We start from the raw sequence: 17,647 nt of genomic DNA on the forward strand, positions 1-17,647 counted from the left end.
ATTCTGCTTCTTTCACTTCCACATTTTATCCATAGGGACTTAAATGGACTGAAATGCATGATGATTTTGACTTGATATTCTTTTGAAAGCCTTCGGAAGCGTGAACATGATAAATAGTTAATGTCATTTTCTCTTTTAGCGCCGCGAACATTTTAAATCCACTATCGACTTCTGCCTTTACGTAGAGAATTGTACATGCCTTAATCAGCTTTTATTCCTAGTGTTGAGCCAAGCTATATTGATACTGAGCAGGGGAATTGTGAATCTACAGTGATCAATTTATGACAGAATTGTCCGTGATCAGAATCATATATTGCAACCATCATAATTACGTAAAACAAGCTGAAGATTTGGTTTAGAGACATAGCAACCAAGTTTTGTTTGCTTGTTTGTTTCATTTTTTTTTTAGATAAGGCAAAATTCAACTAACTAATTTTTCTATTTGCTTGTACATGTATGTAATTGCATAGGTGAAACTGTCTTTTTATCGTTCTTACATGCTTAATGCATTACAATAGTTTACTTTTCACACTAATGGTAGGGCCTTCATTGACCCGTGAATTTGTGTGCAATCGCTCACTGTATTATTCAATAACTGTTCAAAGAAACAAAAATAGACTGTAATGGTAGTCATCAAATTAATGTTACTACTTTTCACCCAGAGAGTCGTTTCATTAAATGCTATCCACCATGCGTGTAAACCATGCATTTTTAATCTTCCCCCTCTGGAACACTGGGTCGACAATTCGTGCCTAGTTATTACTCGCCATGCATACGTATAGGGCCTATATGCTCATTGCTGCCTCTCCACTTTACGCTGCTTCCCAAATGCTCTGTCAAAACAGATGACTGCACTCATAAAATGGAAGTGTCAGTGAGAACCATCTAAACTCGGGTTCGAGTGTAGATCTTTCCATCGCAAAACAGGAATCAACTTTACAGGGTTTTGTTTTATGTTGCGACTATTTGACTCTGTTCCATTAAATTTCCTCATGTTTTATGCTGCAGTGCTATCATTTATACTCACATAAGCCATTAGATTGAGGCGATATTGTCATGGCCTCACATCACATTGATTTACTCGTAAAATTGTCGTAATTTCTTTCCGCGGCACTCGGCAAATTTAACCGCCCATCAAAAAGCCATCATTGCTATGTCATAACAAGGTTGATATAAAGTGAATCGAGGCGAGGACTATGGTTTTTAAGTCATTTTGAATACATTGCAAAGGAGCAAATCATTTGAAATTATTGATGGACTTGTGAGACGATGATTTCGTTTCCCTCATCAAATTTTTCCTTCGTGATTTTGTCTATTATCATGGTTTCTCGAAAACAAATCAACCTTTACAGTTCCATAAATTTCTTACCTCTTTTGCCCTATCGTAGAACAACTTTCACTGTTGATTTGTTTGTGCTCTACTTAATGAAATCAAATTGGGCATAGAAAGGAATATTGAATGAACGTGCTTCTTATAAACCAGCGGCAGGCACAAACTGTATGGGGAATATTTTGGAATTATAGGGTACTGTTCGAAATAGTATTTCCGTGCTTGAAAGAGCAAAGTGTTCTCAGTATGTTCGATGTTCGCATAATCCACAGTGTCACGTGTGCGTTCGCACACTGTACAAACTCTGGATCATCTGCTTGCACAATGTGTATTCACACGACGTCGACTATAATGTGAATGCCACAATGTAAACTGTTGAAACGGGGTCATCCCACTAGACCAACACCCACGAGTCATACAGCCCATGAGTTTGACATTGAAAAAAGATCCATGAGTCATATAGCCCATGAGATCGACACTCGTCAAGTAGAGCTCATGAGTTCGACACTAGTAAAAACAGCCCACGAGTTCGACTGGTACAACATTGGGCTTAATGAGTCGGTCTCGCGGGCCTTAATTGTTAGCTAAGTGTCGAACTCATGGGCTGTATGATTCGTGGGATGTATAACTCATGGGCTGTATGACTCATGAGCTGTATGACTCTTGGGCTTTATATGACTTTTGGGCTGTATAACTCGTGGAATGTATGACTCGTGGGCTGTGTGACTCGTGGATGTTGGTCTCGTGATTGAATAATGGACTGGATAAACAAGTGTCCCACAGTGTGAACACAATATGAACACAATGTGAACACATTGTGAACACAGTGTGAAATTTCTTCACACTGTTAAATTCGAGTTTTAACAGTGTGAACACAATCATTGTGTATCATCAATTCACAGTGTGACATGGAACATTACCATGTGAACACTCTGTGAAAACCAAACCACACAGTGACATCATCTTTACTGTTACACTGTTAAATTCGCGCGTTTTCACACTGTCGACTATGTGACCACACTGTGAACACACTGTGGGACACAGTGTGTGTGTGTTTTAGTAGGGACTGTGTTTCACACTGTGTTTTTTGGCGGAATTTGCATGGCGTCTGTACGTCAAAAAACATGGATTGCTTTGAAAGAATGTAGAAAATAAGTCGGTAATTCTAAAGGGCATATGGAATTTCACTATACGCTATAAAGTGTAACGTGTATTTTTGAAATTCACGCAGCAGTGAATCTCGCTCTCATTACGGGCGTTGTCTCATTTTGATACCAGTAAGGGTAAGGCAAATGGTCGGCGAATTTTCATCAAACTGTGATTCTCAAACTATATAAACATGATAAACTAACTTCTGATCGAAGGTAGTTCAATAATGAATATCACTGTTTACGAAGATAAGTGAATATTAAAATGTGAGTCCTTTCTTTTTCACGTTGTCAAATCATTCTCTGTCTACAATACTGCTCATGCGGGTTGAGTGCATCAGGGGCCGCGGAACGTTTTTCAGTTTGGGGGGGGGGGGGGGGCTGCGCAGCCGGGGGGGGGGGGGGGGTATCAAGGTCACCCCTCCCCATCCCCCCCCCCCCCCCCCCCCGCTTAGACGCACCGGCGTAGCCTGGATAATGATCTTCCTTGGGAGGGCGGCGGTTAGGCCTACTATGCGAGGGAGCCAAGCGACCAAGCCCGAGCGAGCGGAGGGAAGGGGGTGGGGGAGGGGGGGGGGGTGTTCCCCCTCCCACGGTGAGAACTTTTTGCATTTTTATGTTGTAAGTGGTGCAATTTGATGCATGTTTTCCGTCTTTTATCGACTTGAAACGGCCCCACTTGTTTAAGGTATATAGCAGGATATTTTGGTGTGGATTATTATTGAACAATTTGCCTATAAAGTGGTAGCATATGAATAAACTTCTTGTATAATTTTATTGTGACAATTAATTTCATGAATGTTGTCTATTAAGCAATCAAACAGAAAAGGCATGCTCACGAGAGTGTATTTACAAAAGGGATATTTCTCCTCCTACACGAAGGTGATTTTACATTTTCAGACCTGAAATTGAGCGATCTGGTGCAAACTTTTGGTTCAATACTTGGATTTTTTCTAGCTCCCCCAGCCCCCCCTCCCCCCAAAAAATATATTTACGGAAATAATTTAGATTTTTTCAGGAAACTGTTAATACTAAATAGCAAAATCACGGCATTTAGCTCTTATTCCGCGTGTGCATCATCTGTGTGTATGTACAAAGTCTAATGAGGTAGAGGGGAGAGTGTGGGAGGGGGATGCCCCCTCCCGATCGACGGAGCTTTTGCGTTTTTGAAATCACGATAAAGCGATCTGAAGCACACTTTTTGTGAGAAATTCAGGTAATGTGATTTTACCCCGATTTTTCCCTTTCTTTCTTTTTTTCTTTGATTTTTTTTTCACGATCCAAAAGTGTGTGTGTGTGGGTGGGGGGGGGGGGGCTGCAGCCCCCCCCCCGCCCCCCCCCCCCCGCTTCCGCGGCCCCTGTGCATCAAAGGGATGTTGGGTTCTAATAGAAGGATTGTCAAGGTGTAGTGTAATGTATAGGATAGAATTTGGCAAACGTTACCGCGACAACGTCAGAGCAACGTTTTGCGGGAACCGCTTAAACAGGCATGGTAAATAAAAAGTTACCCTGACGTTACCCAGTTACGTTGCCAGTGGTAACTCTAGTTTGAAAGGCTTTATTCACGAAGTTCAGGTGTAGGTGAGTATAGAGATTTCAAAATGTTGAAGTCATCACGTGCAAAGTGAACGTGAGGCATATATGCAACGAAAAATTATGTTCACGATGATCAGTTGGTGATTTGTGGTGATGAGTCATCAACGGGTTATCATTGGTTTGATCGCAACATTGCGTCCATGCGTGATATACCCTCACTTTCATTTTTTTTTTTACCGCGCTTTGAATACTAGTATTCAAATCTATTTTGGGACTATATACACACACAAAGGTCTTAATTGTTGTGTAGCCTACACGTGTGTGCCCATACACGTGTGTATGCCTTTCAAGTGAAATATATATATATATATATATATATATATATATATATATATATATTATATATATATATATATATATATATATATATATATATATATATATATATATATATATATAATTATAAGAAGAAAAAATGTAAAATAAAAAACCTTCTTGTTGGATCCATGGTGTATTTGAGACTCATTCTTCTTATAATTACAACATTCTAAGTCCAACACGTGGAAAGTTTCAAGATGAACATATTATATTCATATATATATATATATATATATATATATATATATACCGTAAAAGGGGGAGGGATAGGACGAAAGTTACGCTCGCACCCATCTTCAAATCTGGATGTAGGTATAGGCCAACACCGCAAATTTTGCACACAGGTATCCCTTACATCGGTAGACATCCGTTGATCAAAATCATGTGATATTACAAAATGTGGACTTCAGTTTACCGATTATAAACAATCTGGTCAGTTCGGTCAGTGAATCGTTGGTATTGAAAGGTTTCTAACGCACTATATGTAATGTCACTGACTACTCCCGTGTTTGTACGTTGTTAGGGAAGGGTGTAAGGCCAAATAAGTTAGTTACATGAAGTGGGTTGAACACATAAAAAGGCTATGGGTCACAGTGTGGTTGCAGTAGGCGACGGACGAATGTAAAGGCAACATAACTGATCATGAGAACCTAGTCTGTCTGTCTACGTGATGATCTCATGCCCTGTAAATTATGTTCTGCACGAGCGAAAGAGGTCCAGTGCTGCCGGATTGTAATTGGGTCGTCACGTAAGCTGATTGCGCGTGACTGCGTGACTTCCCCATCCTACCTGCGAAAGTCGTTGAGTCTTGTCCGACAGATGTGCTCTTTACGGTCTTCGACGTCACCTTTTCCCGCCTTTTCGCATGGACGCGCGCGTCGTGACAGAAGAGACACATACTAGTAGCCAACTGTACCTGGCATATTATACATATCATGCAGTGACTAAAATGAGCGTTCCTTAATACATGTACAAGATGAGAAGTCATGCCCGACGTAATTGCCAATCAAATTTTAGTTGTAATAGCCGGGGCATTCCGTCCGAGCTCTCTTGTATTAAAATTACTGCTCGTTTTGCAGTCATGAACAGCAAAATGGGATTACAGTCGACTCCCGTTCTAACACCGGCAGTTTTCTTTCGTTATATCAAAATTCCGTTTAACAGAACAAATGAATTATGTAAAGATATGTAGATGATAATTTTGAGTTTTTCAATTCTTAGTTTGTGCACTGTACTGGATGATGTGATGCTGTGTTAATTTAATCTCGATGTGGTGCACGGGAATTCCTCAACGCCTGCATCGAATCTATTCCCCCCTCTTTAAACATCACCACTACAATCCATTATCTGATAGGAGAACACACCTCCTGTGGCCCAAAAGATGTAAGCCACTGCCACTCCGGACAAGTTCATACCTCTCAGCGACAGGTTAACTCGATCAGTCCTATACGTACATTTACACTGCATTTATGATGTCAGTGACGATTCACAGTACAAGTACTGAAAGGGTTAACCAAAGAGTGCTCGTCACACGTCCACGCCCTGGTAATGAAGCTCAAGACCCACTACTCTCAAAGAACCCTGTATTTCGTATAGAGAATGTGCACGGAGATTTTAGGATCGAATCTCTTGGGGATGAGGTTGAAGAAAGAAGGTGCGGCATGCACAGGCCAGTTCACCATTAGCAGTGGTCTTCAAACACTTTTGAAACAAAGACTTTTCAAAATATGCATTGATATTTTGATAAGAAGAGCGGTTGACATCATCACAGCCATACAGACAGTGCTAATTTACATGAAAGTCAAAAGTGCTGCATGAATGGATTTTGTTAATTTGGTTATAAACGCTCTCTTGTATCCGTGTGTATTATCGTTTTCATGAGACCTATCCAGTCTTTCAACCAGCTCATTTACAAGAATTAGTTTGAAGAGAAGGTAATGGTCTTTGACTGCATACTATGCTCAGATTGTAACTGTGATCTGACTTACTCGAGGTATAATGTGTGCTGGCTATTTGAGACAACGTCAAGATAACAATGCTCCATGCGTCACATTTTGATTTTGCATGACGGCTGATGAAGCCATATTACTAAAACCGCAAAAACAACTCGATCATGCATATAGTATTCCAGGAGGACTGTCCGTAAAGCAAGTGAGTATGGTATGCACACAGCATCCTAATTTGCATGTATGATATTCAGTGGTTGTGGTGTTTAATTAACGAAGACAGGCTCGAGTCCATGTGGTCTCTTTTAACGAGACATAAGATACGTGACGACGGCCGTAAGGTGATTTAAATGGAAGGAGTCATATTATGGTAAAGAAATCTGCGCCAATCGGAGTGATCCTGACAAGTGCCATCATAATACTTGGAAGATGGAAAAGAACCAGGAGTCTCACACATACTTTAAATCCTATAGCTTCCAAGGCATAATTATTCTCCTTATATAGATTATATTAAAGGCAAAATCAATTCCGGTTAGCCAGTTTTACACCAGACTTTTGAAGGACTATGTTATCCACACATTCATGTACTGAACACATGAGAAACCCTACTGGAAAGAACACAGTGTCCCACAGTGTGTTCACAGTGTGTTCATATAGTCGACTGTGTGAAAACGCTCGAATTTAATAGTGTGAAGATGATTTCATACTGTGGTGTGGTCTTCACAGAATGTTAATATAGTAATGCTTTGTTTCACACTGCGAATTGGTAACTCACATTGTGTTCACACTGTTAAAACGCTCGAATTTAACATTGTGAAGATGATTTCACACTGTGTTCACACTGTGTTTCTCATACTGTGGGACATTGTGTTCTTTCCAGCAGGGAGACTTTATACGCAGATGTCGTCACAGAAACTCTTATGCTGTCGTATCGGCCTACAAATGTTTCGCTTAATGTGCATTTGTTATGTTACTGCAGGAATTCACACGGCCATAACGAGTGGTAATATCTGTTCACCCAGTGATTGTTTTTGACGCCTATATACATTCTGATTATTTTCATGCATATTAGTTTTCTCTTCACGGCAAGCAAGCACGTTCTCACACTGCTTTCCTGTCATTTTAACAGCGTTAACAAAGATTTTTTTCCCTCAGTTAACTGAGCACGGTATCACCACGATGATCACAAGTATTATAGTGAACATTCTCAACTGAAATCCATTTTGAAATCCATTTTATCATCCCTAAAAATATGCCCTAATAAAAAATTCATTGTCAGTTTAATTAGTGTAGTCATAGCTTATATTTCTACATGAATATTTTCGTTCAGATACCAGCATAAAAAAGGAAATAGAATAGTTGAATCGATCACATGACTCATCGTGACCACGACCTCTGCATCATCAACCAGACATTTTAACGAGCGCCAAATAGTACAGAACTGCACGCAGTGGCTGGAATTACAAAATTAGTTTGCCTTCCTATGTGATAACTGTCTAGCATTCGCGAACATCATGGTCTTAATGAAACACCAAGGTTGCAGTGGTATCAGGGAGGGGGAGAGCGAAAGAGACGCAAACTTCGGCGTATTAGTAACAATTGGCGTCAATATCGTACGTCAAATTCGGTTTGAAACAAATGCGATGCCTAATCATGGAGGTACAACACAGTATATAGCTCCATGCTACTACTATACCGTCTAATTAAGCACCACGGTGTAGATGGGGCGCGCGTAGGGTGAGAAGAGTAGAACAAATGGTATGGTTGGGTGTCCATAATACCGGACACCTAACGTTTTTCTATCAATAGAAACGTGAAAAATCTCACAATTGGCCTGAAATTTTACTCACGTGTGGAGAAAATACTCCGGATTCACAAGCGCGCACTGAAAATGCGATCTGAGGTACGCGCTCTTAGATGGCGGCTTCGAACGCGTGGGGTGTCATTCATATGGAAAGGTTTTTGGCCAAAAGTCTACTAAAATCATTCTACAGCTGAGAGCGCACGCTGCCCGCACACACAGAACGCCAAGGTGCACGCTTTGAATTATTCATGAGCCTACACGGTCTGCCACACACGTCGTGCACACAGCAGTGATACGGACTGGTCCATTGTCGAATACGGGTAAAATGCTGCAGAAACAACATAGGGGCAGTCATAAACATAGCATCATATGGGATCAATCTACATTGACAACATGAATTACATGCTTTTCATGAAATTGTTTACATCATCTGCTTTTTAACTGACCACACACTCACACACACACACATATACGCACACACTCACTGAGGTATCAATCTTATATTGCTGACAGTCGCTTTCTGGTCATGTGCAGCAACTTCAGTAAATTAATAGCAAAACCCAAGTACACTCTAAAAGATGCACAAATAGAAACTGAAAGCTGATGTAGTGTAGATTCACAATCATGTTGGAATGTTGACCACTGCAAGTTCCACCGGCACTGCACTGCATTGTGCTTCATGCTCCACTCGCGGTTACCTGGGCACGTTCACCCCCATTACACAATGGTGCACTCTGCGTATATGTGCTTGCCGAGAAAGATATGATCATCGAACATCATCGAAGAAGAAAATTCCCGTTTTCTATATCTTCTCAGCAACATATAAAGTCATAACTGGTACAGTAGGTGGTCAGTTAATACAAGGGTTCACCGCTGACTTCAGGAAACTTAGAAATGAGAAATACATATCCAATTTACGTTATAACTCACGGTATATGAAATCATAACTCGTCCAAATGCAGCCACGAATAAACAGTGACATCATGTTTCATATGATAATGAGCTTCTCTGAGTCGCTGATTGTGATTGGATTGAGGACGGGACCTTCTCAGTTTTTTGCCAATTCCGACAAGACCTACAATCCAATCACAATGAGTTTGACATATAAGATAGAGAATTTTTTGGCGCGTAATATGGTAGAAGCCACAGCTTCATGTGCCATTCGGTTGCGGAGATACAGCCTTTCAAATAGGGAGGTATCACTGCATCACACGGCGAATACTTCAGGAAGTGTGTACAATCCTATGGGGCAGTTATTCTGAAGTGAACTCACAAAGCTGTTTTTGAGCAGCCAGTCCGACGTAATTAGAAGTCCATTTATCTTCTAATTTTAGTATTCTACAGAAAAATGTCCTAAGACTAGAAAACCGCTAGCCACAAGTCCACGGACATTACTTACTTTATGATATTTTTCCATTAATGACAATAAGTCGGGTTTTGCTTGTGCGTCTCCATAAGTTATAACACAGGGTGCGCGCGCGCGTGTTCTGTGTGTATTAAAAGAGACAACCTTTCCATATGTTTCCGCACTCAGTTGCCCTGCTCATTTCCACCGACCACCCTGAGAATACGTATAAAGGGCACTTAAATGCGTTTTTTCGACAGGCCGCTGTTTTTTTCTAGCCGTCATTTTTTTCCCAATAATATTTGAATATATTTTGAATCCTTCGATATTACTTTTGAAGGACCGTTTGATGAATTTGAATTGATTTTCATAAGGAAACTTTTCATCGTAATTGAAATAAATTAGATGAGTCGGTTTGTTTTTTTCACATTCATTTCTCGTTTCTGCATCAACTCGTACGGTCGTAGCGTGCGACAAAATGTTTATGTCATGTGTATGTGTAACGTGTGTGCTCGATCGTACAAGCGGCGGTGACAATTTTGCGGTCAAAATCGTCAAATTTATTACGGAAGGATACTCTACATCTAACAACGAGTCAGCAAAGGTAGGCCTAGTTATAATATATGTAACGTTAGTTACACGATAAACCTTATTCGATTTTGCTAAATTTCGGTAATTTAGAGGGAATACTTAGTTGTAGCGTAGCCAAGTGAATAATCGAACACCGTTTCGCGTAGTCCCATGCGTACATTTTCTTTCTGTACGCGCAATGCCATTATAATGCGCGGCCGGTCGTTATGGACCCGGTCGGTAGGTTGGACACCTACCATACGCAACAGAAGTCCCTCGTCCATTTCTTATTGGATGGCAGAAGGAATTTCGACAGACTATCCACATCGGAATGCACATTATAAAAGGAGAGGAAAGTAAATTGCGCTGATTTATTACAATGATAGCGACACCGATGGTGGATAGTCACCGTGGGTCGCAAATAAGGAGCTCAATTCAAGAGATTTAAGACACCGAGGTTTTCTTTTCCTCGAGGTTAATAAAGCCAAACGGTGATATTGATTAAGGTTTACAGGTCGATGTCCACGCGGGAGTATTGCGCACAAATACCGACTTTGTGAGCTGTTTGGTTGGTTGTCCAATCAAAGCATGAAATTGCCCGAAGGAAGTAGTAACAGGCGAGAAACAGAAGTGCCAATTTGCCTTTATTGGATGCAGGGAGGTACTTGTGGGAGCTAGGGTAGTTACAACTCAATATCCACCTTCCCCATCCCACATCTTGCCTCCCCAGTCGGTTTTGAAAATCTCTGGTGCTAATATTTTCACCTGTTATCCCTTTGGCGTCCAAAGCCGACATTCAGGCGAAGACGAAGTAGGAATCTGTCATGGAATCACAAAGCGTTAAATACTAGTACGAAACCTTAATCGAAAAGTTACCACGGTATGAAAGTTATTCAGCGCACATAGATCTGACATGCAAGGAACGTGAGAAAGATGTTTTGATTACAATGTCATGACCGAGTAGATATCTTGGGGGCGGCGGGGGATGGGGGGGGGGGGAGGGGATCATCCATGCTGGAAAGAACACAATGTCCCACAGTGTGAACACGATGTGAACACAATGTGAAATCTCTTCACACTGTTAAATTCAAGCGTTTTAACAGTGTGAACACATTGTGAAAAATCAATTCACAGTGTGACACAGAACATTACCATGTGAACACTCTCTGAAAACCAAACCACAATGTGAAATCATCTCCACACTCTTAAATTCGAGCGTTTTTTACATAGTCGACTATGTGACCACACTGTGAACACACTGTGGACACTGTGTTCTTTCCAGTAGGGATTTTCCATTGTCGCCTTTCACTCGGTGAGACTTTCCAGTTCCTGAATGACTGCTACATGCGTATGCGTCAACGGCATCGGTCTTGGAGATTGGAACTCAAGTTTTGGCTATAAAAGGGTCATAGAGAAAAGGTGTTTTTATTCAACAAAAAAGAAAGAAAAAAAAAACAAGCACATACGAAATTCCACAATCACAAATCAACGTTCCGGAGGCAACTCCTTTTTAAAAAACCGAATTAGGTAGCAATATTGGTTAACGTATACCGCCATTTGAAATGGGTACAACTGGAACAAATTTATGCTCTGTATGATATCTCCCAGTGGAAAGTTTGTTTCCCTGCTATCGGGTTAATAAGATTTCCGCCTTTGTTATATTTTTTCCCATAACGATAAACTGCAGCACATTGATAACTGATAACGATCTCCCACTAATGTCGGTAACTGTTCTTCTGATGACGCAGTCACGGCCAGCACGCGAGGTTGCCATGCCATGTAAATGGTAGTCAGGGCCCTGGGAACCAGGGATCATGAGGGCGCTGCAGCAACCTTCGGGAATGGACCTAGGGCGTTTTTTGTTGTGCTAGATTTGCTTGTGCTTTATGATCCTGACACATTTTACATTGATCTAATGACAGATACCTGAGGCTGTTGAAATAAATGAAGACTGGCCTAAGGAACATCTCCAGTTGTAATCATACTGTAGTTACGAGATGAAGAGTTAGATGAAGTAAAAGGTTCGGAATCCGAAAACGAAATAACTCCAAATCACCTTCCATTTCCGGATTAACGAACACCTAGGTATCTGGAATTTATGGGTTTCGGAATAGCGAACCTTATTCCATTTTTGGATCAACGAACCTTCGGACTAACAAACATCACTCGTGTAGCTATGGCTTCACTGTTCAGCGCAGATTAATCCAGCGGGATGCCGTATAGTGCCATGGGTTGAATCCACTGAGAATTACCACGTAATGTACATACGGGTAATGGGTCAAACATACTTTCACAAGAATGTAGCTCCTCCAGTTCTAGACTAATCGTCTCCATTATCAAGGACAGTCTCTACCTGACAGACTAAACAGAATCGGCCATGACTTCGGGTTATTACTTCAGTGACGAAGGAAGAAGAAGGGGAAAAAAAAAGACGCAATAACGTCTTTCCCAAGACGCAATTGATGGGGTACTCTGGCACAGCGCATAGGACTTGTGAATTTCAATCGGGGGGTCCCTGGTTCGAATCTCGTTTATTGTCTATGTCCTTGGACAAGATGTTTTTCTCCGTCATGTCCCTCGCGACGCAGGTGTATAGATGGGTGCCTGGCAACGCTGGGGTAAAAAATGATGGCAGGGCCCCTGGTAGAGCAGTGATAACGCTGAAGAGGCTACCCTGGATAAAGAAAACCGAAACACCAAAGTCGGACTGAAATGTGCTTATTACATCAATATCATTCATTATCGAGGAATACTTATCCCAATTAGACTTTGATTAGGATCATTCCATGCAATAAAGTTCTTCTTACTGCTCTCGCCATATGATATGACATTTCATTTAAATAAATTGTTTAATTTCTCTTCAGATTCGATCATTATGCCATGAAGACGATGGTTGATGACGTCAGAGTATCCCTGAGTCTCTGGGACACAGCCGGCCAAGACACGTACGCTCAAGTCAGGCCTCTTTCTTATGCAAACGCCGTGAGTATTCATGCCAATTTCATATTTCATTTAACGGACGGCATCCAGTACAATAGTGTGAAATGTTATATGACAAATGCATAGCTTGTACTATACAAACGCGGCATGATCTAGTGTAATACTGTGAACGGTTATGACAAAATTTAATGCATAGCTTGTACTGTACAAACGTCAGAAATATTCCAAGCTATAGCTTAGATGTGGAACGCTGTGAAATGGAGAACTCCAGGCAGTCTGTAATCACTTTGAATCGGTATCAGGTTTTTAAGTTCACAATGCACCTATGGTTCTCCCTGTACAGACATAATCTGTGTCGGCAACTAGATACTGTAATTTCTAAACTATATCAAATCAACCCTCCCATCATGGCCGCCGTGCAATCGCATGCCTCCGAGCTCTATACGAGCACGGGTTCGTCGCACGTTCCTCAGTATAGCTTACACAGCAAAGAAGTATACGATGTAAAAGTAGAAGGAATGTAGAGATATGATATATTGTGAAATAGATAAGATATTTACAGCAAGATTTTTTTTTTTCTAAAATAACGTACGTGTAATTTAGGGGTCTAGGGCAATTACCCCCTGGGCAATTACCCCGGACCCTTCCCCTGGCCCTAATCCTAGTCCTAATCCTAAATCTAATCCTAACCCTAACCTAAACTCCTAACCCTAAACCTAACCCTAATCCTAATCCTTACTCTAACCTTACCACTAACCAGCATTTAGCCGGGGGGTAATTGCCCTCTGGGGGTAATTGCCCGGATACGGTAATTTAGTATCTACAAATGCTGTGTGTCTCGCAAAGACTTTCACAAAATTGGACCGTGTTTAACTATTTTAAAAAGTCAGTTGTTGGTCGTTGGTAATCGGTATTCTTATTTCCAGGTCTATCAAACAATATCATGTTTATAAAGAAGAATGTTTATTATAAAGAAGAAAAAAAGTACAATGGATGAGAGTGTACAAAAAGTTATAAATATATAAATATAGATATGCATTTACACGTACGTATACAAACATGTACAGTATATGAATAATTATGTCAATGTTTGTATGCAGCTGACTTTAAAGGGTAGGCCTACTATACCAAATACCACAGAAGGATTTTTATTCTTTTGCTACATGGCACATATACGACCCATATAAGTGCATACAAATATCTGTATTAAAGTAGACTATATATGACAAATCTTTTCATCTCAAAATTCTCTGTGCGCCGGCTCTAGAAAAGTATGATTTAATGTGATCTCCTTTTTTTTCTCTCTCTCTCTTTTCGGGTTGACGCTCTGTTGCGAACATCAATCGATGAGAGAGTAATGAGTAGTCACGCTGATTTTAGAAGCAATAACTATTGAACGTACGCGTGCGAATCATTCAAATGCAAACACAGCCGAAAATGTATTACATATACCCACTATAGAATCCTCTAAACGCCATTAATCATTATCACTTTTGTTTCTAGTTTCTACAGAAATCATACTCATGTAATATATATTTCATTGACACGTGTGTTTATGCAAATACAGATTTAAGAAAAAAAAAGTATATCTTAGCCTGCATGGCGGTCCCCTTTAAATGTGATAAATGTTTGCGGTATGTTCCTTGCGACTTAATGAAGACGCAGAAATGCATTACAAAAAAAAAGAGTAAATGTTTTAAAAAAATCAATCAGAGTACGTGATTACTCAATCTGTGTGCATTGATAATTCAAGTTGTAGCATTAGTCATGCATTAATACATAAATAATGCTCAATACTCATAGAAGGTATATACTAAAGAGAGCTTCGATCTTAGCGGTTTTATAGAATTCAACAAAGATAAGAAGCTTCATTTTCATTCATCCACATGAACTCCTTGTACATGATATTTAACTCACACACACACACACACACACTCACACACACAATTGTATATGATTGACGAGAGAAAAAAAAAGTAGTGATACTCGTTCAAGTTAAGCTACAACTTCGAAACGCCAAAACTAAGAATTACCAACATCTTAAGGCATCGGTTGACGTAAAATCATAGCGTTTATCTCGCTCGACCTTCTTGATTACGATAATAAATTTGGGACGTTCTAATAGGTATCAGAGAAAGGTTAGTGACTTGCGTTCTCGTGCACTCGTCCAATCGGCAGTAACACTTCAAGAAGTTAAAGGATAGTCTCTTTGGCGGCTTAAACATTGATGACGATCTTGACAAGAGGAACGAAATTTCCGCCGTCTAATTTCCCCGAGGGAAATTAATGCCAGTTGTCCACAGGAGAGTGACCATCGATATAGAGTACATCTCTGAAGAGAAAACAACATGTACATCAATACACAATTATAATCTCTGTATATACAAGAATAATCTTGGTGGTGACTTGATTCTTCCTTTCCTTGACATCTCGTTCCTGTGAGTGGCCTCCATCACCACATAGTCTTGATTCAATCCTAAGGTAGAGGAAAGTGCTTTCAAAACCTACATCCTTTTCGTTGCTAAAGGGGTTGTCAACTACCTTGATGTTTACTGAGAGCAGCTCTGTTCTGTCTAGTTTCCACTTTTTGACAAACTCTAATCTGGAGGTGGCATTGGCTGTTAGACGGGCTCCTGAAGCATTCACCAAACTGAAATGAACCGAACCCTATAAGCTCGATCTTGGCACACTCGTTTCCTTCGTCTGGCTGCGATTAAGTCCTACCCGTTTCTTCACCAAGTAATGCATTTTATCTTACTATTGATTTATTCTTGCTTCTTTGATAGATTTTCAAATCAACTTACAACAAGGTACAAACCGAATACTTTTCTACCTGACATTAGTTTGAAAACTTCGTTTTATTCTTACTTCGCACATGGGGTACACGACAAAACGTTGGACATAACGTTCAGAGAAAGAAGACTGTTCTCAGATTATGCGTGATTTGTGAGCTCCGTTATCATTTGTAATGAGATCGCATCATGTCAGTCGGGATGGAACAAAACATCCGATAGTCTGGAAGGTAGGCTACAGGTCCAAGGTGGAGATTCGCCAAGTTATTGGCCCAGACTGTTGTCAGCTCTCCGCCGCGGTCTCGTGCAATTTAACGCATGGCCTCCTCGGCCAAGCGACCCGAAACGGCGCGCGCCGTTAAAGGATCGTCCTGCTCTCTATCACGTGTCGGCCGAAGGCAGTGGGGTCACTAATGTGATGTGGTGACGGTGATATACCCCTGTCATGGCTGTATAGCTTATGGTAGATTCGTTAATGTACTCTATATTTAAGAGTGATTTGGGCGAAGATATATTTTCACTGAAAGATATAGATAGATAGATAGATAGATAGATAGATAGATAGATAGATGGATAGATAGATAGGTAGATAGATAGATAGATAGATACATAGATAGATAGATAGAGATAGATAGATAGATAGATAGATAGATAGATAGATAGATGAATAGATAGATAAGTAGATAGATGAATAGATAGATAGATAGATAGATAGATGAATAGATAGATAAGTAGATAGATAGATGAATAGATAGATAGATAGATAGATAGATAGCTATAAAGATAGATAAATAGATAGATAGAGGAGAGAGGGGGAGAGAAAGAAAGAGAGACGGGTTTAAATGCATGAATATCGAAAGTTTTATATGTAACATAATTATTAGATAAAGACATTAATATATTTATGTCACCTGGGCTTAGAAATGAATTATAAGCGACAAAATGTCTTCCAGTGTCTTCACTTCTCCCCTAAGGAATCGTAAGTGTTAGTTAGGAATGCATCTGTGTATATCTACCTGTATGATGACGTGCTTGTAATAATGCCTAACGATAAATGATGAATTAATGAGAATTCATTTGAAATAATATATCTGATAGAATGATATTATGATAGAATTTTCACTTTATCCCTCCAGATACCTCATTCACGTTTGCTAAGACGTGATGGAATGGCACGTTCACATTTTTAACGCGATCGGCGCTCCCACATATAAAGCTATAATTAATATACCTATTACTTTTAGCGAATTATTTCCTGCGCATTATTGTTTTTCATTTCTAATCTAATTTTGAAGTCATCCCTAAATTCCAGGTTTGTTTGTTTGTTTGTTTTCTTCGTTATCTCGTCTTTTGCGTAATTCAACTGCTGTTATCGTCATTTTTTTTAATTAGTGCGTTAATGCTACCGGAGGATTAGCTATCCAGCAATTTTAACACCTCGTCATAAATATGTTAAGTCGGGAGCTGAATATTTGGAATAGGACTGTACGTCTGTCGTTCGCTTTCCTTCTTTCTTTCACTTACTGTCGTTTGCAATTTTGTATGATGACAGCATAATTTCTTTCCGAACGTGATTAACGATACAGGCAAATTAAAGAAACAAATACTTACATTTGTTTTCTTTTTTCTTGTGTTTTTCTTTATACATTCGTTTAAATGCTTGTTAGTACGCTAATTGGGGACCTCAACTTTCAATGCACAAGAGTATGTGTAAACACGTCGTTATTCGTAGATGTCCGGTAAAATGGTGTCATTTTTGTAACCTTTGCAACTGAGTGATCAAATAAGGCTGAGTCATACAATGTCGTGATGAACACACGAAGAAAAGTAAATACGTTTCGATCTAACTGGTGAGACA

At 40.1% G+C, this 17,647-nt stretch overlaps 1 protein-coding gene across 1 annotated transcript in view; it reads left to right on the forward strand.

The window, feature by feature from the left end:
* The window catches only part of LOC139741118 (ras-related C3 botulinum toxin substrate 1-like), a 45,495-nt gene that overhangs the window by 12,683 nt on the left and 15,165 nt on the right, over positions 1-17,647 (forward strand). Inside the window, exon 3 of the mRNA XM_071651706.1 lies at positions 12,922-13,039. Within this exon, the coding sequence (XP_071507807.1) occupies positions 12,922-13,039 (118 nt within the window). The remainder of the gene's footprint in view (positions 1-12,921; positions 13,040-17,647) is intronic.

Source organism: Diadema antillarum, unplaced genomic scaffold (genome assembly GCF_040938485.1).
Source record: "Diadema antillarum isolate AM-2024a unplaced genomic scaffold, OU_Dant_1.0 seq00000905_RagTag, whole genome shotgun sequence".
In the NCBI taxonomy this organism is placed as follows: Eukaryota; Metazoa; Echinodermata; class Echinoidea; order Diadematoida; family Diadematidae; genus Diadema; species Diadema antillarum.